This window comes from Prionailurus bengalensis, chromosome C1, assembly GCF_016509475.1.
Source record: "Prionailurus bengalensis isolate Pbe53 chromosome C1, Fcat_Pben_1.1_paternal_pri, whole genome shotgun sequence".
NCBI lineage: Eukaryota > Metazoa > Chordata > Mammalia > Carnivora > Felidae > Prionailurus > Prionailurus bengalensis.
In genome coordinates, this window is record NC_057345.1 from 37,578,098 (window position 1) to 37,599,557 (window position 21,460).

A 21,460-nucleotide genomic window follows, 5' to 3' on the forward strand; every position below is an offset into this window, starting at 1 on the left:
AGTATGGTTCCTCCCCACCCCCACCTCCATTCTTGCAAAAGCCAGATATAACAGCCTTTTTATTTTAACCAATCTGATGGGTGGAAAATGAATCACATTGTTTTAATTTAAATTTTCGTGATTACCAGTGAGGTTGAACATCTGTTCTTTTCTTCTTTTCTGTGAATTGTTTATTCTTATCCTTTGCCCATTCCTGTATTTTTTTCTTTATTTGTTAGTGTGATTTTTTAAAGTTTATTTATTTATCTTGAGAGAGACACATGTGTGCATGTGCGCGAGTTAGGGAGGGGCAGAGAAAGAGAGGGAGAGAGAGAATCCCAAGCAGGCTCCACGCTGTCAGGACTCCCTGACTTGGGGTTCAATCTCACAATCCATGAGATCATGACCTGAGCCGAAATCAAGATTCAGATGCTTAACTGACTGAGCCACCCAGGTGCCTGAGTATGATCTCTTTATGTACAGTGTATGTTACCCTGTCACCTTTGTATGGTGAAAACATTTTCTTCCATGCTCTAGCCTGTTATTTGATTATATTTATGATATCTTTCTTTGTTCATTAAGTGTTTATTATTTATGTTGTCAAACATAAACCTTAACTGACTTGGTTCTTGTTTTAGAATGCCTTTTTCTCTCAGGATTATTTTCCTCCAGTACTGTCATAGAGTTTTTTTGCTTGTGTTGTTTTAATTTTGCATATGGTATGATGTGGGTATCTAATTTAATTTTTTCCCAGGGTACCTAGTTGCACAAGTATCATTTATCAAATAGTTCTTTTCTGTGTTGAGTTTTACTCTATGCCAATATGGGGCTCAAACTCACAGCCCCAAGATCAAGAGTTGCACACTGTACCAACTGAGCCAGCCAGGCGCCCCCACTCCTTGAATTTTAGATGCTAAGTCTGTCATTTATTGAATACCCATTTATACTTACTTGGCTCTGTTTCTGGACTGTTCACTTTCATTGTTCTCTTTGCCTATTTTTATACTAGTATACTGTTTTAATTACTGTAGTTTTATAATATTTTATGCCACGTGGTGGGACAAGTCCCTCTTGTAGTTGTTAAAATTATTTTCAGTTTTGGCCATTCTCTTCTCACATTTACTCTGATAAACTTGAGAATCCATTCATTAGGTTTCATTAAAAAATCAATTCCAGTTGAATTTTGATTGAGGTTGCAATAAATTCATAGATTAATTTGTGGAATTTTAAAATACTTAACAGTATTGCATCTTTTTGTTCAGGAACACAGAAGCAAAGAATGCCTTGTTTATTTATTTATTAAAAAGATTTATTTTTTTAAGTCAGTTTTTTGCCCAACATGAGGCTCAAACTCACAACCCCAAGATCAAGGGTCACATGCTCTTTGCTTCTGGCTGAGCCAGCAAGGCAGCGCCCCATACCATCTTTTAATAATAATAGTTTCAAGGGTTTCTAATTTCTTTATATAATTTTTACACGTTAGTTGTAGGCCTAATCCTAAATTTATGTTTCTATTGCTGTTTTGAATAGGATCTTTTTTAAAATGTCTATTTTCTAATTAGTCATTGCTAGTGGGTTTGAAATTGATCTGTTTGTTTATAAGAAGATAGTAAGCAAGATAAATTCTTGTTGGTTCTCATAAATTTTTAAATGTATTCAAATATATCACTGTTGCCGTTTGTTGGAGACTCTGTATTTGAGGCTATTTGCATAGTGGATTGGACTGTCATTTATCATACTATACTTGTTCTATACTTAGTTGTTATTATTATTGCTTTTGTTCCTTTCCTGTGTACATTTCGTATGCTGTTGAGCCAGTTTGGTAGTACTTTTCCTTTGTTGGTGTGTAATTTGTTAGGGTAGCCACTGATTATTGTGGACTTTGGAATAACTGGAATGGGATCTGGGAGTTTGCGCTCTCATAGTAAGTCTTGCATCTAGCAATGTTTTTAGGAGTATGTTCTTTAGGAGACACCTCTAGTTGTAATAGCTAATGATACTATGCTGCAGCTGATAGTGTAGTGTAGGTATTATTTCTGGTAATGTAAATAATAATTCTGTTTTACAGATGAAGAAACTGAGTTCTAAGGTTACATAAATTTTCCAGTGTCACACAGGGTTGTGAGCGTTTAATTTTAAGACTTGATCCCTTAACTTTCAGTTCAGTGTTCTGAGTACATGACTTCATGCAAGGTTCTTTTCTTGTGGTTGTTGCTGGATTCTGTATTTCTGTAGCTCCATTTTGCCATTAGTATGGTAATTTTGCAGATGCTCAAATGCTATGTTTGCATATATTATTGAATTCAGAGTTTGTTATCCTTTGCACATTTTACTCAAGTTGATTCGTAAATCCAGATAAATTCTAGCCCTTAAGGAGAACCTGAGCTATTAAAATGTGGTTATTTAAAAACTTTTTTTAATGTTACTTATTTATTTATTTTTAATTTTTTAATGTTTATTTACTTTTGAGAGAGTGAGAGACAGAGTGCAAGGTGGAGAGGAGCAGAGAGAGAGGGAGGCACAGAATCTGGAGCTGGCTCTAGGCTCTGAGCTGTCAACACAGAGCCCGATGCAGGGCTCAAACTCTCAAATTGCAAGATCATGACCTGAGCTGAAGTCAGATGCTTAACCGACTGAGCCACTCAGGTGCCCCATAATGTTTTTTATTTATTTTTGAGAGAGAGAGACACAGAGTGTCAGCCGGGGAGGAGGGGAGAGAGAGAGAGAGAGAGAGAGAGACAGACAGACAGACAGACAGACAGACAGAATCTGAAGCAGGCTCCAGGCTCTGAGCTGTCAGCACAGAGCCCAACGTGGGGCTCAAACTCATGAGCCATGAGATCATGACCTGAGCTGAAGTTGGACGCTTAACCATGAACACTCAGGCGCCCCAAAATGTTGTGGTTATTTTGAGTCTTTTTACAAATCGCATTCTCAAGTATCTCTTAGGGTGGCTTTATTACTTTTGGTATTCCCCAGGTAAATGATATTCTGATTTTAATGTTATTTATTTTTTAAAAATAAGAAATACAATTAGGCCTGCTTAATATTTTAAAAACTCTCTTTCCTAAGGTGAAATAGAGAGGCAAGGGCTTCATGTAAGTGGTTTCATTTATGTCCTCCAAGTGTTCTCACAGGAAATGAATTAATTGAACTCTAGGCTCTTAGGCCACCTGCAACAATATTTGGGTTTTAGTGATATGAGTGTGTAGCTTGTAGGCTCTACAGTGACTATAAGAATTGATCATTCAGTTAATAAGCTCAGAGAGTGTTTTCTTTTTTTTTTTTTTAATTTTTCTTCTTAAGGTTTATTTTTGAGACAATGTGGGAGACAGAGTGCAAGCAGCGGAGGGGCAGACAGAGGGAGACACAGAATCCAAAGTGGGCTCCAGGCTCTAAGCTGTCAGCCCAGAGCCTGATGCGGGGCTCGAACTCACGAACCGTGAGATCATGACCTGGGCCGAAGTTGTATGCCCAACCGACTGAGCCACCCAGGCGCCCCCAGAGAGTGTTTTCTAAGATTAACAAGACATCTGTACCTATCCATTAATGTTGGAAGTTTTCAAATTACTGCCCCTGAGCTCCTGGAATCCCATGAGGTTTCTGGGCCTGGTCTTCATCTTTGACCATTTTCCATGCCCTTCTAATGTAGGGAAGACAGATTGATTCAGAATGAATGAGATGAATTAAAAGAAAAATACTGGAAATGACCAACTGGAATGAAATTGGAGTGTGAAAATTCCAATTCACAGTTGCTATAGGGACCATTTGGTATATAAGTCAGGTACCCAAATCCTCAGTTATCTGAGGATTTTTGGAAACTGTTAGAGGAATATGCAGGCTTACAGAAATGGGGAAACAGTATTGGGTGGCTTCTAACTCACCTTTGCTCTGAGTTTTGTTTATTGTTCTGTCTTCTTGCACTGCCTCTGAAGAATCAACTTCTTCCCCCAGCAGACAGTGCTGGTAAAGACTGAATTCCTTAGGAAAAGCTATGCAAGATGAAGAATTGTCTTATTAGTTAATCGTACAGCTCAAGTCACTTTAATGTACAAGTCACTATTGCATCCTATTTACTTCCCCTGAAATCAGCACATTGCCTGGCACTTCATAGGCACTCAATACATATTTATGGATTTAAATTAAGTTCCAAGTATTGCCTGAATTAAGGTTGTCTTCTAGGAAGAGCAAAACATTGAGGAAAACGAATAGTGTTGTAATTGTGTGCAGTTGAATGGATTATATCCCTCTTTTCGGGGTACAAGCTTTTAAAATATCACTCTTTAATTAGAAAAAGAAGTATGCTTCATGTTAATTTAAAATCTGTCTGCTAAAGCTTTTTGTTTAAGAAAAGATTTAGCTCAGTTTATAATTTCTGTAGTTTATAGTTAATATGTAGATTTGCAATTAAATAGGCATGGTGAAGTGCAATTCATGCATTTGGAAATACAGCAAGGGCAGACTAAAAATGAGATTGGAAATCTACTAGCAATTTAAATCAACTATTACGCTCAGCGTTTCTTGCACTGAACAGTTGTTTTTTTTCCTTTCTTTTAATGCTAACCTTTCTTTAATGGTGATTATAGGAAAGACCCTTTCTCTAACCCTCTATAGGTAAAACTGGAAGGAACCTTAAACGTTTGACCAGTTTTAAGCATCTGGGCACTGTGCAGCAGTTTTTACATTCCAAGTAAAGTAAGTTCCCCAAGACTGGCAGATTCTGTTCTTGGAAGGTCCTTATCAGACATCTCATTTAGAGTAATTGGAAAAAGTTCTATTGGAAATGCCTTTGAAATAAATGAGAGCCTTACATAAAGTGTTGCTGGGAGGCTGTAGGCTCTAAAGCTATTGTTTGCAGCAGGCACCAGACTAGTGAGTCTGGATGGCTTGGGATAGTCCTTGTAGCATTTCTGGGTGTGCTGCTGAAGGTACATTGTTGACAGTACAGAACCAAAATTTAGATTTTAAGGGTCACTAATCTTATAAGGAATGCAAAGTAAACTTAGTCTTAAATGCTTTAAAGATGCATCCACTATTTAAAGGATACCCAGTAATTTTAACTCACACAGTTGCATTAAAAATATATTTGTAGCAGGGCACCTGGGTGGCTCAGTCCGTTGAGCGTCCGACTTCGACTCAGGTCATGATCTCACAGTGCTGACTGCTTGCTTGGAGCCTGGAGCCTGGAACCTGCCCCTCCCCTGCCCCTCCCCTGCTCACACTTTGCCTCACTCTGTTTCTCAAAAATAAATATTAAAAAAAATTAAAAATATTAAAAAAATTAAAAAGATATATATGTATATGTATATATATGTATATATATGTATATGTATATATATCCATATATATATCCATATATGTATATTTGTAGCTAATATATGTGCTATGTTCCCTCTCTTGTGAGGCTCAGTCACAGTCTGTGGTACTTTCTAATTGCCACACTAACAGGAGGGGGTGTCTGGCATCTGGATCTCTTCTTGCTTCCAAGGACTTGCCATTTATGCATCATTTTTACCTTGAACTCTTTTTTTCGTTGTGGTTTTGTTTTTTTATTGTTTTTATCGTTGTCTTTGTTCACATAACACCACATTACCTAAATTTAGAAAGAAGGAAAGATGATTGCTAAGAAGGGAGAGAAGTCCATCAAGATGATTGGAGATTTGATACCATAAATTGTCAACCTTCACCTAGTTATAATTACACAGAGTGCCATTCTGTCCTTATTGAGAACATGGTGCTTTTTTTTCCCTCCTTCCAAGTCTTAGTATATGGTTTATAAAAATTTATTGAGTTTTCAGTTTCTTAAAGGAGAAAATGAAAGTAAAAAAATTTAGACCGTTACTCTAAATGAATTGAGTTTATATATTTGTCACTAGAAAACTATTTTTAGTTGAATAGTAGCTTGTAATTGTATTTATTGTAGTTTATAGTATTTATAACCTGCTGTGGTTTTGAATGTTGTTCTTAAGACTGCAGTAGTGACCCACTAGGTTTTAATTGCTAGGAAATTCAGAGAATGTGAAAGAGTTTTGGTTAAGCCTGAGAAAAAGCCATTCTTGCTTTCCTCAGAATTGGCATCAGTGACTACTTAATGACAACAGAATGCTTTAAAAACATGCTCTTTAAAGTCTAGTTGTTATTAAAATACCATAATAGCTAGTGTGTAAGTGATAGTTGCTTTTTGTTGTAGAAACTCTGTGGTAAGAGGAAAGCTTCAGCAAAATCCTTAAGAAAAATATAAAAAAGTGGTAAATAGAGGATTTTTAAAGATGCAATGTGAATGAACAGTAGGAAGACACATGTATAGATTTGACATCGTTCTAATTTGAATTCCTTGTTTCCTTAGACTTTGCAGATAAGGTTGTTTTCTCTCTTTTTGACCAACTGTGTGTGATTTTTTTTTTTTAAATATCATTTGTATACTTCAGTTTACAACTAGTTTCTCTTTTAAAAAAGTGATATGCCAAAACCTACTTTAATGCAATATAGAGCTTGCAAATTTGAGTGCTCCAGTGTCAGGAAATAAACACTGTATATACTAATTTCTAAATTGCTAGCTGGGCTTCTAAATGTATGTTGTTCATGCAGCAGAGGCAATCTGTACAGAGCGATCTGTGTGGTTTGTGTTTCACTAAGCATTTGCCATTGTTTAGTACTGTTTGTCTCTGCATTTATTCAATATTACCATATGCTATAATCTCTAGACCAGATGAGAACATCCAGCAAGCATAGACTTCCAAGCAGAAAACAAAGTAAACTGTAGGAAATGGGACTGCTATTAAATTTTATGGACACTAGTTGCAAACTGCTTTTTGAAAATTGTAATAGTGAGTGGGAAAGTGGGTCACGCCTCATTTTTTTTATAAGGCCTTTTCTACAACACCCATTTTCAGAAGTTTGCTTATGCTTGGTGATCAAAGTAGGCATTTAAAAATGGTGTGTGGAAATAATTTTAAAATAACAGTTTAAATAATTAAACATTTTGTATTTCCATTTTCTGTAAACGATGGGAGGGGTTTTTTTTCTTTAAACCCTATTATAACAACTAAATACACTTTTGATAATTCTAATGGTAGGGACTGTGTGACTAAGAGACATGAGTGACGCTGCGGTTTTGTTTATTCTCCTCCAACTTTATGCCCAATTTTAGTCAGCAAATAAACTATTTAGAGTTTGTTTTCCTTTGCTGACTACCTTACTGCTAGCTTAGAACTAGTTCGGCAAGAGTAAGTTTAGCCAACGATGTTTGGAAATAGAAAAGGGGTAAAGAATGTAAGGCTTCTGTAATCCAAAAAAAGAAGACTCACCATAACCTGGGTAATTGAGAGAGTTTTTATGAGTGCAATTGAAACATTGTACTTTATTTTTTATTTTTTTAGCATTTATTTATTATTGAGAGATAGAGACAGAGCATGAGCATGGGAGGGGCAGAGAGAGGAGGAGACACAGAATCTGAAGGAGGCTCCAGGCTCTGAGGTGTTAGCACAGAGCCCGACACGGGGCTCGAACTCACAAACCCAGCGAGATCATGACCTGAGCTGAAGTCAGACCTTAACCAACTGAATCACCTAGGTGCCCCGAAACATTGTACTTTAAAAGTAGGAGGTGGGATTGTAGGCTTCCTCAAATCTTAATGTTGGAATTAAAGATAAATTTAAGATCTTAAACGTTTATTGCACACTTAAGTATGCATGAGATAAAGTCTCATTTAGGGAGTCTTAAGAATTTGGGGAGAGATGATTTTTGTAACCAAAAATTGAATATAGTTCTGAATGCCCTGATATTTGAGAGTAAAAACGTTGTAAAAATAGATTTTAGGGGTACCTGGGTGGCCCAGTAAGCATCTGACTCTTGATTTCTGCTCAGGTTATGATCTCATGGGTTTGTTGGATGGAGCTCCGTGTTGGGCTCTGCGCTGACTGTGGAGCCTGCTTGGGATTCTCTCTCTCCTCCTCTCTCTGCCCCTCCTTCCACTCACATGGTCTCTCTCTCTCTCAAAATAAATAAATAAAAACTAAAAAAAAAAAAGATTCTATAGTTCTTTTGACTTAATAAAAGGGAATGTATATGTTCATGTAGGGGAAGAAGCTTTTCATTATTCAGAATGGTCTCTTAGATCAGCATTGTTTTCTCATTCCAGTCATGGGGAAATGGCAGAGCAATACTGTAGCTTTTTTGTTGTTGTTTTTTGGTTTTTTTGTGTATTTATTTTGAGAGACAGAGCAGAGGAGGGGCAGAGAGAGAATCCCAGGCAGTCTCCGTGCTGTTAGGGCAGAGCCTGAAGCCTGATGCGGGGCTTGAACTCATGAACTGTGAGGTCATGACCTGACCTGAGCCGAAACCAAGAGTAGGACACTTAACTGACTGAACCGCCCAGGCGCCCACAATACTGTAGCATTTTATATGACTTAATTCAACTACTACCCTGTACCCTGCACCTAGTGTATCATTTGTAAGTCCTACATAATAATGATCATCACAGTCATAATTATACTACTGATTTTTCGTTGGCTATTCATAGCTATTACCTCAGTTAAGCCTCTTGATTGGTCTTTCTATAAAAACCATCAAAATGAGTACATATGCATGTGTGGGTGTTTATGTACACACATATAAAATGGTGTATATATAATATAAAAAATGCTTCTAGCTTATTTAAGATAAGTATCTTCATAATAGCATTGAAGTAATTGGTGACTTTTATCCCCTGCTATGTGTAGGCTTTTTGGTAGGCAATGTATATACATTATCTTATTTAGCCATAACTTATAAAATAGCTATGTGTATTCCCAATTTACAGATGAGACCTCTAGTTGCAACTAGAGGAGGAAGAGGCAGTGGACTTTGAAGAAAGGTAAGGAAGGTACTGGTCTAGGTAGAGAGACAGTGATACAGTGATAGGTAGAGAAGGCTCTATTTGATTAATGTGACCACTCTCGAAGCTAATTTTGTGTAGGAGGTAGGACTTGTGCTATTTACTGAGAAAGGGAACAGACCAGAAGAATGGGGTTAGTGTAAATTCTGATGAGTTCAGTTTAGGTGTGTTGAGTTTAAGGAATGGAAGTAGAGATTTTGTAGAAGGTGGATACAGCCAACACTGGTAGGATTTTTTATTTTTATTTTTTTTGCCTTGAATTGTATAGGTTTTTGTTATGCATTTTTGAACATTATTAATGACATTTAAACTTTGTGTTTTGTGAGGGATTATAATGAAATGTTAATGCCTTGAATAGTTACACAAATTCCTGGATGATTTTGTGGTGTGTGAACATTGTAGCCACCATGCCCTACCAGGTTAAGAGTATTTTTTAAGCAAATTTGATTGTATCAAATCTCTTTAAATTTTTAACAATTATTTGTTTAATGTACAAGCAAAGCTTATTTATTGTAGAAAAATTAGAATATAGAAATTAACATGAAGGAAAAAATCGATAGTCCTATCATTGGGTTGAATATATTCTAATTTTTTTCCCTATGTGTTGTTCCTTTCAGAAATATGGCTACACACACCTTTCTGCAGGAGAACTCCTTCGTGATGAAAGGAAGAACCCAGATTCACAGTATGGTGAACTCATTGAAAAGTACATTAAAGATGGAAAGATTGTGCCAGTTGAGATAACCATCAGTTTGTTAAAGAGGGTAAGGAGTGAATGCCAACCAGTTCAAACCAGCAAGGAAATGAGAAAGTAAATCTACCTTTCCTTTGAGTAATGAAAAAAAAATGAGAGTACTAAATTTCTTGCTTGTGGTAGGTGGTCACGGTGTTTGAGAAATTCTACTTTTCACCTGGGAAGAAATTGGACAGTAGCAAGCATTCTCTGCCTAGAACTAGGATCAGCTACAGCTGACTTATGGATGACTTAACATCCATATGTGTGTACTTGATCCTTCCCCAACGTGCAGAAATTGTCTCACTTCCATTTCTGTCTTCTTCCTTTTTTCCTTCCCCTCCTCTTCTTCCTTCCCCACGTCCTTTCCCTTTTCTGTTTTCTTGTAAGCCTTCTTTCTTCCTTCCTTCATTCTCCCCCTTCCTTTTTTTCCTGCTTCCCATGACCCTGTCATTGTTGCCGGTCTCTCAATTTCGATGTTTCCTTTTCTGGTGAATGTGTCACCATCTTCGGTGTGAAATGCCAAGATTAATAGCTATGAAATTATAATATGTCCCATCTTAAAAACAGAGATCTTGGATTTACATGGTAACTCTCCACTATATATTTCTAAGACTATTTATTAACAGGTTTTTTCATATATAAGAAATAGTGAAGGAGAAATGCAAGAGTGAGAACAATAAGAAATAGTTGAAGCCCAATGGAAAAGAGATATCTGAGCACCAGGACAGAACCACAGAACCTTGAGGATGAGGAGTAGTGGCTCATTTACACACATTCTTACCTTTTGTTTCAGAGATGGGAGTAACCTGCTTCCACTCCAGAGTGTATCCTCCCCTATTCTCTGGATTTAATGCCTTTTTCTCCACTTTATCACTAAGCACTGTGAAAAAGTGGTCTGCATTTTTCACTTTTTTACTTCCTGCTCTTCAACCCTTTGGAATCAGGTACTATTTCCATCTTCATTGAAACGATTCTTGCTGTTGTTACCAATGTTCTTCCTTATCAAATCTAGGGGATATTTGTCGTCATTTTTCTCACAGCAGTTAACTCTATTCATATCTTCTCAAACCTTCTTTGTTCTCTGTGATACCATTTTTTTTTATTCTTTCCTACTTCAGTGGCTGTTGTTTCTTATGTTTCCTTTGATAGCTCATCTTCTGCAAGTTTCTAAACCATGATGCTTCTCAGGGTTTTATCCTTGGTTCTCCTCTCCTTTTATATATTTCGTGATGGATGGTTTTAGCCATGCCCAAGGCTTTCACTGTGCTAATAAATGCTAAAACCTACAGCGCTGGCACACATCTTTTTTTTCTGAACTCCAGACCTATATTTCTGACTACTAGACATCCATCTGAATATTTGACAAGTATCTCAGCGTTATCAGCATAACCTCTAGAATGTGATCACCTTTTATTTCTTGTCCTGGTCAATGGTTCTGCCATCTGTGCAGCTGTCCAAGCCAGAAACCTGGGGCCATCCTGTATTTACCACCTCTTCTTCACTTTCCCAAATCCATTCAGTGAGCAGATCTTCCAGTGACTTTCCTTTTTTTAAGTTTATTTATTTATTTTGAGAGAGCAAGAGAGAGTGCAAGTGGTGAAGGAGCTGAGATAGGGAGATACAGAATCCCAAACAGGCTCCATGCTGCACCATCAGTGCAGGGCCTGAAGCGGGGCTTGAACTCATGAACCGTAATCATGACTTGAGCCGAAACCAAGAGTCAGATGCTTAACTGACTGAGCCATCCAGGCACCCCGATTATCTTCCTCTTAACCCTCTTTGACTTAGTCTGTTTTCTGTATTACTACTGTCACCTTAGTTCAGATCCTCTTTTTCTTACCTGGACCATTATTGGAGCCTCCTCATGAGTCTTTTGCCTTTAATCCATGCTTGTCCCCTTCTAGCTCGTCCTTCACGGTACAGTCAAGGTGATTTTTTTCCAGAAGGTGATGTAAGCATATTCTTCTGCTTAAAATTCCTTAGTGGTCCTCTGTTGCTTCCAGGATAAAAACCAGTTCCTTAGTGTGACATAATAAGTTCTTCATTAATCTTGCCCCTACCTACTTTCTAGTCCTATCTCCCACCACTCTCTACATGTGTCCTAATATTCAACTGTCTCAGCTTACTTCAGATTCAGCAAAGCTGTTATGCTTTCTCATTTCTGAGCCTTTATCTATCCAGTTTACACTCTTTGGAGTACCTTGATCCCTGTCTGCTTGCCACTTCATTATTTAGGACTCCATGGCCACCTCCCTGGTAAAGCTCTCTCTAGCAGTTTCCCAGGTAGTTTGTGCTTAATTTCTTTGTTTTATCATAGCATCCTTTCATACCTCATCATAGGACTTAGCACATTTACTTACACATATTTGTTACCTGCTGAACTGTGAGCCCCCAGGAGCCATGACTTTGCTCTTCATGTTCCCTGGTTATAGGCCTCGAGTAAATGTATGTGATGGTGGAATATTGATGCACCTCTTCAGGTATCTTCCACTACCATAATTGGGGTAGAAATGCTATAGCAGGGGCCCAAAAACATTCTGTGATAGCTTTGTATTATTGGAGAATATTGGAAAAGCTAGATGATGGGACAAAGCCAACCCTCAGACAAAGAAAGGAATTAGGGGGCCTGACAGCCCTCGCTCTTTTTGAAGAACTAGGAAACAGTTTGAGCACTGAGGGGACTAGATGTTGGTGTCTGGAATAGAGGCTGCTCTGGAGTTGGTCAAAGTCATGTGTCAGTGTGTACCCAATGGGGGCTGGCAGTGGTGAGGATTTGGAGACTAGAGATCTGCATCTCCTGTCACATATTGTCACATTGTGCCCAAATTCACACTGGCACAGGATGGTGAAACGTGCTGCTCTTGCTATCTTTCTTGAGTCTGTTCTTTCCTCTGCTACATGTGTTTGGGTAGCTTAATTAGCTTTAGTTGAAAAAACTATTAACTTTATGCTAATAATTAATGCTGGCAATCTCTTTATATTTGTCCAAGGATTTTTTGCAATTGGACTTGAATTATTGCAGAGAATCTTAATACCTGAAGAAGTAGCATTCTTCTTAGCACAGCAAAAATGACTTGGGAGAGAGGAGAGGAAGGAATAGGGTCTCTGGTGGCTAGAGCAAAGATACTGGTTAATGCCTATTTTCTTTTTGCTGTTTATAACTTTGTGAATCTATATGTGAAAGTAATACATGCTTACTGTAGAAAATTCAGAAACTGCATGAAAAAGAAACTGTGTGTATGTCTATTAATATGTATAAATGGGGAAGGGGTATATACCATAACTCCACCAACTTGAGGTGACCGTGTTACTACACTGGATCATCTTTTTTTTTTTTTTTTTTTTTAATTTTAATTTATAACCTAAAAAAATTAAAGAAAATTTTTTTAACACTTCATTTATTTTTGAGAGAGAGAGAGAGAGACAGCGTGAGCGGGGGAAGGTCAGAGAGAGAGGGAGACACAGAATGCAAAGCACACTCCAGGCTCTGAGCTGTCAGCACAGAGTCCAATGCGGGGCTCGAACCCACAAGCTGTGAGATCATGACCTGAGCTGAAATCGGATGCTTAGCTGACAGAGCCACCCAGGCGCCACCCCCGCTTCCAAAATTTTTTTAATGTTTATTTATTTTTGAGAGAAAGAATGCAAGTGGGGAAGGGGCAGAGAGTGAGGGAGACACAGAATCCGAGCTGTCAGCACAGAGCCCAATGCAGGGCTCAAACTCATGAACTGCCAGATTATGACTGGAGCCAAAGTCGGACGCTTCACCGACTGAGCCACCCAGGGGCCCTGCCTGATCATCTCCTTTAAGTCTTGTTGTTGTTTTTTTTCCCCATGCACCCTCCACTCTACTCATGATTTGAAGAATAATAATAACAAAGCAAACACTCATATATCCCCCCCTTCCTTAAGAAGTTGTATTTTGTTAATGTTTTATTGAACCTAAATCTTCCTTTTCTTTTAGGAAATGGATCAGACAATGGCTGCCAATGCTCAGAAGAATAAATTCTTGATTGATGGGTTTCCAAGAAATCAAGACAACCTTCAAGGTTGGAATAAGACCATGGATGGGAAGGCAGAAGTGTCTTTTGTTCTGTTTTTTGACTGTAATAATGAGGTAATGAAGACCTTCATCTGCCCACATGGGGTTTAACCAACTGATGGTCAACTATTAGAGAAAAACAAAGTAATTTTTTACTTATATTTTTATATCAGCAGCAGTATTGCTTTGAACTGGTAAATTGGTTGGATGGAACAGCACTGTATTGCTGTTGGACTATTAGAAACTATTTGGCATCAGCAACCTTGTGGACCTAAAATTTGCTTTATTTTCAAAATAGCAGTACTGTGTTTGTTTTAAGAATTGACTTTTACAATAATGTTAGGTAATGAAACTGCAGTGTTACCTCGTAGGTATGCACTCTTATCAGAGAGTATCTTGCCTTAGGACGTTAGGGCAACATTTTTGGGAAGTTGGGAAAACTTTCTATTTTTAAAGAAACATACAAGATAGCTTGATTTGTCTTCTAAGAGTGAAATGATCTTGCAAAAAGCAGGAAAGCGTTCTTTTTCTTTCTGGCACTTCTAATAACATACCCAGACATACCTTTGAATAACCAAATTTCTCAGAGTCATTTAATTAAAAGGCCTGACTGTTTGACAGCTGCAGTAGAACTTCATTAAATTAATGCCAACAGTCTGGAAGAATAAGAATCTAAAGAACTGCCTTGAAGGAAGTTGGCTATTCTTGGGCTGAATTGCAAATGTGCCTCTGGTGGAGAGGCTTGCTGCAGCCTTTGAGTTGTTTTAAAATGTAACTCTCTTTTTCCAACCCCCAAAAATATGTTTTCACTTATTCTTCAAAGTTGACTTTAGAATGTTACCACAGCTTTATAACTAAGGAATGTTTATTCACGATTAACAAGGGATACTTTATTCAAATGCAAATATGTTGACTCTTAAATATTTGGATATTTATGGAATTATCAAAAAGTAAGCAAAATGGAACAAAGTTTGAGGCATGTAATTCATACCTAATAAGTTAATAATATATCCTGGATGGAAGCATACACATACAGATCTTCTTTTTATTGCGGTTTAAAAAAAAGTACACAGGAAAAACTGAGTCATGAATGAATTCTTATTATGCTCTGTGCTTATTTAACCTAGTTTATATAAATTGAACCACATGTTTAAGTTTAAAAGGACTTTGCATGTTGATTAATGAATTAGACAAATTAGTTTTAATGTAGGGTTTTTTTGTGATCTCTTCAAACTTTGTTCTCATTCAGGTTAAAAGAATGGCAAATGTGAAATTCACATCTTTTTTTTTTTTTGTACTATTTATTTCTCTTTTTAGATCTGTATTGAACGGTGTCTTGAGAGGGGAAAGAGTAGTGGTAGGAGTGATGACAACAGAGAGAGCTTGGAAAAGAGGTACTTTGCAGACTTTACACATCACCACCTTGGGCTCGTTTTGGAACTTGAGTCACAGATTAAATACCTGCCTCATTTTGGTCCAGAAAAAGAAACTGGCATGCTTAAATATGTAGTGTGTGGTCTAAGGAGATGGTAAGGGAGTCGGTTGGGTTGGGTCTGGGTTGTGCTCTGAGCTGTTCCATAACGTGGGGGAGAGCGGGTGGATACTTAGAACCTTGCAATATGTGCTGCTTTTGCAGAATTCAGACCTATCTTCAGTCAACAAAGCCAATTATTGACTTATATGAAGAAATGGGGAAAGTCAAGAAAATAGATGCCTCTAAGTCTGTTGATGAAGTGAGTATCCCTAGCTTGCCTTAAAAGAAAAGTCCAGTAAAAATGTGATTTGGGGGACAAGGGGTAGGTAGGCAGGAGAAAAAGAAGTATGACAGATTAGTTTGTTTGCTTTTCAAGACCTGGGAAACTAAGTGAAAAATGAGATTTTTTTTCTCCTTTTTTGAATAGAGTCTAAAATAGATTTTACAACTTCAGACTTGTTCTTCATAAGAAGTGGGTGGTTTATTAATTCCAAACCTCTTTTCTCAAGCACTAGAAAATTGGCATTTTGAGAACTGTGATTTGGACCACATTCATCTTTTAAAATCTCTAATGTGAATGGCGAGTCCTCTAGAGCAAGGGCCCCAGGCAGCTTCCATCTCTTAGTCACAGAGCACAGAGCCCCAGGGGCGCAGGGCTTCCGCGCCCAGCCCTTCCCTCCCACTCTAAAAATCCTGATCTCTAAACTGCCGTGCAAGCCCTCAGTGCCTAGCAGCTCTTTTCTAGTGTCTCTCTCTCTCTCTCTTTATTTTTTTATTTTTTAAATGTTTTTTTTTATTTTTGAGAGAGAGAGACAGACGGACAAAGCACGAGCTGGGAGAGAGGTCCAAAGGAAAATAGATGAAACCAAGGAATTAATGTATTTTTTTAAATGATACATCTTGAAAATTAATTAAAAAATGGACTTCTAAACAGGAACTTAGCCATATAGTATTTTAATAATACTTCCTTTTTAAATTACTACTCTTTGTCCTTTACAGGTTTTTGATGAAGTTGTGAAGATTTTTGACAAAGAAGGCTAAGTCTAAACCTGAAAGCATCCTTGAAATCATGCTTGAATATTGCTTTGATAGCTGCTATTACAACCCCTTTTTAAGGCAATTTTAATCTTTCATAATTACATCTCAATGAATGGCTGGAAAGTATGTAGTAAGACAAATTAAATTTTTTATCTTCAATTTTTCTGGTTACAGGAGTAGACAGTGAATTCGGGTCTAACTTCATCTTAGCTATGGTGCTCACAAAACAAAGAAGGATATCAGCTAGTTCTTTGTTTTTCCTCAAAAAGCATATCCCTTTTATAGTTTGTGCCTTCTGTGAGCAAAACTCTGTAGTCTGTGTGTATATCCCTTTAGTAATTACAACATGTTAAGATTAGGGATTCCCCACTTCCTTGTTTTCTTGTAGGTTTTACATTTCCAACCTGTTAAGCGAATTTGTGGACCAAATTCCAAAGGAACTTTTTGTGTAGTCAGTTCTTGCAAAATGTGTTTGGTAAACAAACTCATAAAATGAATTCCTAGAAGTGTTTTAGTATTTATCAAATAACTGACCATTTCCTACAGAAAGATAAGAAAACTTAAGGCTTTGTTTTATTACAACTTATACAAAGTTGTATGACAAGGCATCTTCTTTGCTTCCAGGGATTGGGATGGGGTCGCTGGGGGTTCAGAGCCTGGGAGAATTGTCAGCTTTATTCTGACATAAATCTGAGGGTAAGGGGCAGGATCACATCAAATGACATGTGTTCCTGTGCTCTATTATATAGTGTTATTATTATTAATGATTAAACTGATCTTAACAAAATTCCTAGCAGGGGAACCTTGAAATGCATGTACTGGGTTTATGGTAAAATGATTTGGTTAGCATTTTAATAACATTTCATTCAGAGTTTTTTGTTTTTTGTTTTTATTTGTTTTCTAGATTAAATGTAGGGTTGGTATGAAGTAAAAAAAAATCTAATGGTTAAATTTCCCATTTGTGTTTATTTTCTTGAATACTTTTTTTTCAGTTATTTAAGGACATTTAAAAATCATTGCACTTTGGTCAGAAAAATAATAAATATATCTTATAAATGTTTGATTTCCTTCCTGGCTACTTTTATTTAGTAAATTCTTTTTTGGCATCATGTTGAAGCATTGAAAGGTACAGAATTTTAAAAAGGCTATTTTAAAAAGGCTATCGAGTCCAAAGGAATTTTCCCTTAAATCCATTCTTCCTTTAAAAAAATCTCTGAGAAATTTGTGTTCCCCTTTCTTATCTTTTTCTGCCATTACTAATGAAGAGTTATTTCCAAGGTTCTTAATGTGAGATTTATTAAAATGTTTCTCATTTTTAGCACTTATACTGTTTGGTATACAGGGTTAAATAGGGTAAGGAATTTTGTTTTTGTTTAATTAGATTTTATATTTAAAGTCATTGGGAATAGGAGCGCCTGGCTGACTCAGTGGTGTAAAGTATGTGATTTTTGATCTCATGGTTTGAGTTCAAGCCCCACATTGGGCATAGAGTTTACTTAAAAAAGAAGAAGAAAAATTAGAAGTATAAAGTCATTGGGAATAGTGAGGACAACTTGTGGATGTTCTTACATTATAATAGGTTCATTTATTTCTATGTGTGTTATGAAATTCACTTATTAATGATATATTTTTCAACATACTTGCCATTAGGAAACAAAATATAAGGGATGGATCATATTAGCCACCAAAATTTGTATTGAGATTATCTTGGTTTCCTGGAAGAGACTACAACAAATTCTTGTCTGGTGATTTAGTTCAGCAGATACAGAGGGATTTTGCTGGTGGTTTAATCAAAAAGCTGCAGTATGAAGCAAGAGTAAAGACTATAAGGTTTTGAGAGCATTCCTGCCAAATAAGTGAAGAAATTCATCAGATGGGGGAATCTAAATGTTTATACTGATTTTGGGAAGCAAACGTGAGGTTTTTAAGAAGACTGCTGAGACGAGGCACTTCGCTTCCTTTCATCACACAGCCTTTTGTGGCATTTGAGAACACAAATCAAGAAACATCGTAATTATGAAATTATGAGCCTTTGCTAGTTTGCTTTTGAGTAGAAAAACATGTTGGCAATATTGTGTTTAGGATTTGACTGAGATACATCGGACTTCATTAGTTTAGTCATTCCGTTTGTTAAAGTCACCAAGGAGGTTTTCACTGTTTTGAAAGACCTTAGTGGAAGCTTTGCTTTTTTTTTGCTTTTCTTTCTTTCTTTTTTTTTTTAATTAACTGACATTTCCTGATGTTGGATGTATATGAAATTACTTGGTAAATAATCCTAATAAATTTTGTGCTATGGCGTTTGCTGTTTCAGATTTCCATTCTCTCAAGCATATTGAAGACTGAGAAATATCCCTGTATTTAACATGTGGGTTTACAGCAAAAGCAGAGTTCAGGATCCAGGAGAATTTTCTGCTCTGTATTATGTTTGCACATCTTGAATTAAGTAGAAAGCATGACTTTATCCCGTTCCTTCAAGAAGTAATCTGGATGGAGGCACAAGTATAGCCTATTTCATTACCTACCTACAGCAGCAATTGCTTGTCTCTTTGAGGGGGAAATTGGCATCAGGCTATGTCTCAAGATGCCTCAAGGCAATGTCTCAAAATGCCTTGGGGGGCTTGTGTCTTTGTCATGTAATTAAGTAGTTGCCTGACACTCTGGAGATAATAGTGACTGAAAGTATTGGCCAGAGTAGGTCAGCTTTTTTTTTTCCCCTGGAGGTTTGGTCCTTCTTCAAACTCATAATAATGGCACAAGCTGTAGGTGCTACAAACACATACTCTGCCTTCCAAGAGTTTTCTATCTGAAACTAACATCCTGATGTGGGTAGACCTTCACATGTCTTTAGATGGGTAATGATCATTATTATATAGCTTATTTCACTTCTCCCTAGCCTGCCTGCATGTTTCAACTAAATTAAGTACTCCTTAATCCTAAGCATTTTTCTTTTAATGAAGAAAGTAAGCTCATTTGTTGTGTACCAAGGAAAAAGGTAAAAATGGTCCTAATCACCTATCCCTTTATTTCCTCACCCCTGACCCCAGTTTAAGTATTCTCTTGGATCCAGGTTTGCTTTCCTTTGAATGGGTGTGGTTATTGTGACTGTGGTGTTAATTCTGGGACTCATTTGTGCTCCGCAGGTCACCAGCTTTCCTGTCCTTGGGACAGCTAAAGGACGAAGTTGAATTTCTGGCTATCACGCTGTATACCCTTTGTCAGCCCTGCCACCTCCAGGCCATCACCAGGGCTCAGATTTTTGTGAGATCCCTGCTGTCCCTGCTCATCAGAGCAGAACCTGGTTTTCTGGAGTCCATCTTCTTCAAAAAGGCTCTTTCATGATTTTGTCCTCCTAAGACCTAGCCATAAGAGAAGAGGGCTTAATTATTTTGGCCTATTCAGGGAGAGATGAGGGTAATAAATCAACATTTCTCTAAGTGAGGTTCTTTCAGCCACAGAAAGTTGTTTTTTATTTATGATACATTTTGAAGTAACGCACAAAGTGTTACCTTCTTAACACTGGCATTCAATGCCCTAACCAACCAAAGGAAAAGCATCTGTAGAGGTAGGTTACCTCATCCCAGCCCTGATGTAGATAATCCAGACAAACTTTGAAAATTGTCTTCTACACTGTAGAATCGAGCAGTTGAGCAGTTAAGCAGCATTTTGCATAAATAGCAGATGCATTCTCATTTGGTTGAGTAACCACATCTAAAAAGAGAAAATAAAATTCAAAAAACATGTATGTGAGCTTTGGGAATATTTGTATTCTACCCTTTAGAAGGCTTCCTAGAAGAAGTATATTCTTGGTAACTGCTTCTCTGAAATTAAGGGGGAAAACTGATACAGTGGACTCGAGATGGACTTCCAAGAAACCCCCTGAATTGGCTGAGATTCCTTGCCAGTTTGTGAATGCTTGCGGCCCTCTGAGGACTCGGGGTCCTCAGAGAGAGGGCCAGAGAGAACTGGCCCTCTTACGACCACCTGGCTCCAAAGGCTTCCAGAACCAGAGGGAGAAGACATTGAATCGGCTCAGCAGTTAGTACTTAAAAGCACAAAGCTGTTGTTTGTGCATGGCTCACCCCAGGTTGGTTGGTCCTTAGTTTTACAGAGAAGCATTCTCACAAGTGGTTCCAAACCAGCTGCCAGAATTTGGCCAGAGTATGATTGTGACAAGGCTGCATCAAAATAGCCTTGTCAAAATGGAAACCTTTTTTTTCCTTTTAATTACCAGGTGGAGCACAATAGGCACTACCATTATCCTGTCCTGGATTGGGGTGGTGGTTTAGACCACCATAGACACGTCATTTACATTATTTGGGGGAGAAATGCTAAAGTTTAATGGTCAACTTTCATGTTGGGTCAAAATAGTCACACCCAAATGACCAGTTTAAAACAGCTATATCAAAATCCCCCTGATGTCAAGGACTGTGTCAGAATGTCCTTGTCACATCCAGTATCAAACCTGATTGAGCAGAGACCATTCCTCTGCCTAGGGCCTTTCCTGCTGAGGTCTGGCTAAGTGCTCTTTAGAGAAGGTAGGTGCACTACTGGACTTGAGGCTGCTGCTGTTGTGCTAATGGAAGAGTCAGAAATGGAGGGGATGGATGGGATGGGATGAGGGCAGGGAGAGTAAAACCGTTTGTGTAGAGAAGCAGGAGTTGGGGGCGCCTGGGTGGCACAGTCGGTTAAGCGTCCGACTTCAGCCAGGTCACGATCTTGCGGTCCGTGAGTTCGAGCCCCGCGTCGGGCTCTGGGCTGATGGCTCGGAGCTTGGAGCCTGTTTCCGATTCTGTGTCTCCCTCTCTCTCTGCCCCTCCCCCGTTCATGCTCTCTCTCTGTCCCAAAAATAAATAAACATTGAAAAAAAAATTAAAAAAAAAATAAATAAATAAAATAAAAAAAAGAGAAGCAGGAGTTGGTTCATTCCAGTTCTTTGGCCATGATGGTCCTTGTAGGAGACTTACTCTACCCATAATCACTCCTACCAAACACCATTTCTTAATCTGTCCAGTCTTCATGATCATAGACCCCATTCCCACTACTCTCCAGGATTATTTTGTTGATGAAAATGGGCTTCAAGAATGAGACTCCCTTGATACTATCTGTCTTCATTTATCCTTAACTTATGGTTTCAGTAGTTTTATGGATATTTGTGAGTTTAGCTTGTGTATATGACTTTAAGTGTTTATAGTCAGCTAAATCGTTGTTTCATATGACAATACTCAGACTGGCCAGTTGCTGAAATAATAACTAGATTGATACAGGAGGCATTATTACAGTCTGCAATCACATTCATGGATCTGCCATCTTAATTGA

General features: G+C 37.7%; 1 protein-coding gene across 2 annotated transcripts in view; it reads left to right on the top strand.

Annotated features, from left to right (window-relative positions):
• Window positions 1-19,886, top strand: part of CMPK1 (cytidine/uridine monophosphate kinase 1) — a 37,090-nt gene extending 17,204 nt beyond the window's left edge. The window contains exons 2-7 of one of the 2 annotated variants that reach the window (XR_006296576.1): window positions 9,472-9,618; window positions 13,555-13,707; window positions 14,950-15,026; window positions 15,269-15,365; window positions 16,106-16,222; window positions 19,285-19,886. Coding sequence is in view for 1 of the 2 variants with exons in the window: in XM_043574922.1 (XP_043430857.1) it covers window positions 9,472-9,618; window positions 13,555-13,707; window positions 14,950-15,026; window positions 15,269-15,365; window positions 16,106-16,147 (516 nt within the window). In the remaining variant the exon portion in view is untranslated. Of the gene's footprint in view, window positions 1-9,471; window positions 9,619-13,554; window positions 13,708-14,949; window positions 15,027-15,268; window positions 15,366-16,105 lie in introns of both variants that reach the window. The other variant, XM_043574922.1, reaches the window with a different exon arrangement.
• Window positions 19,887-21,460: the final 1,574 nt, after the last annotated feature.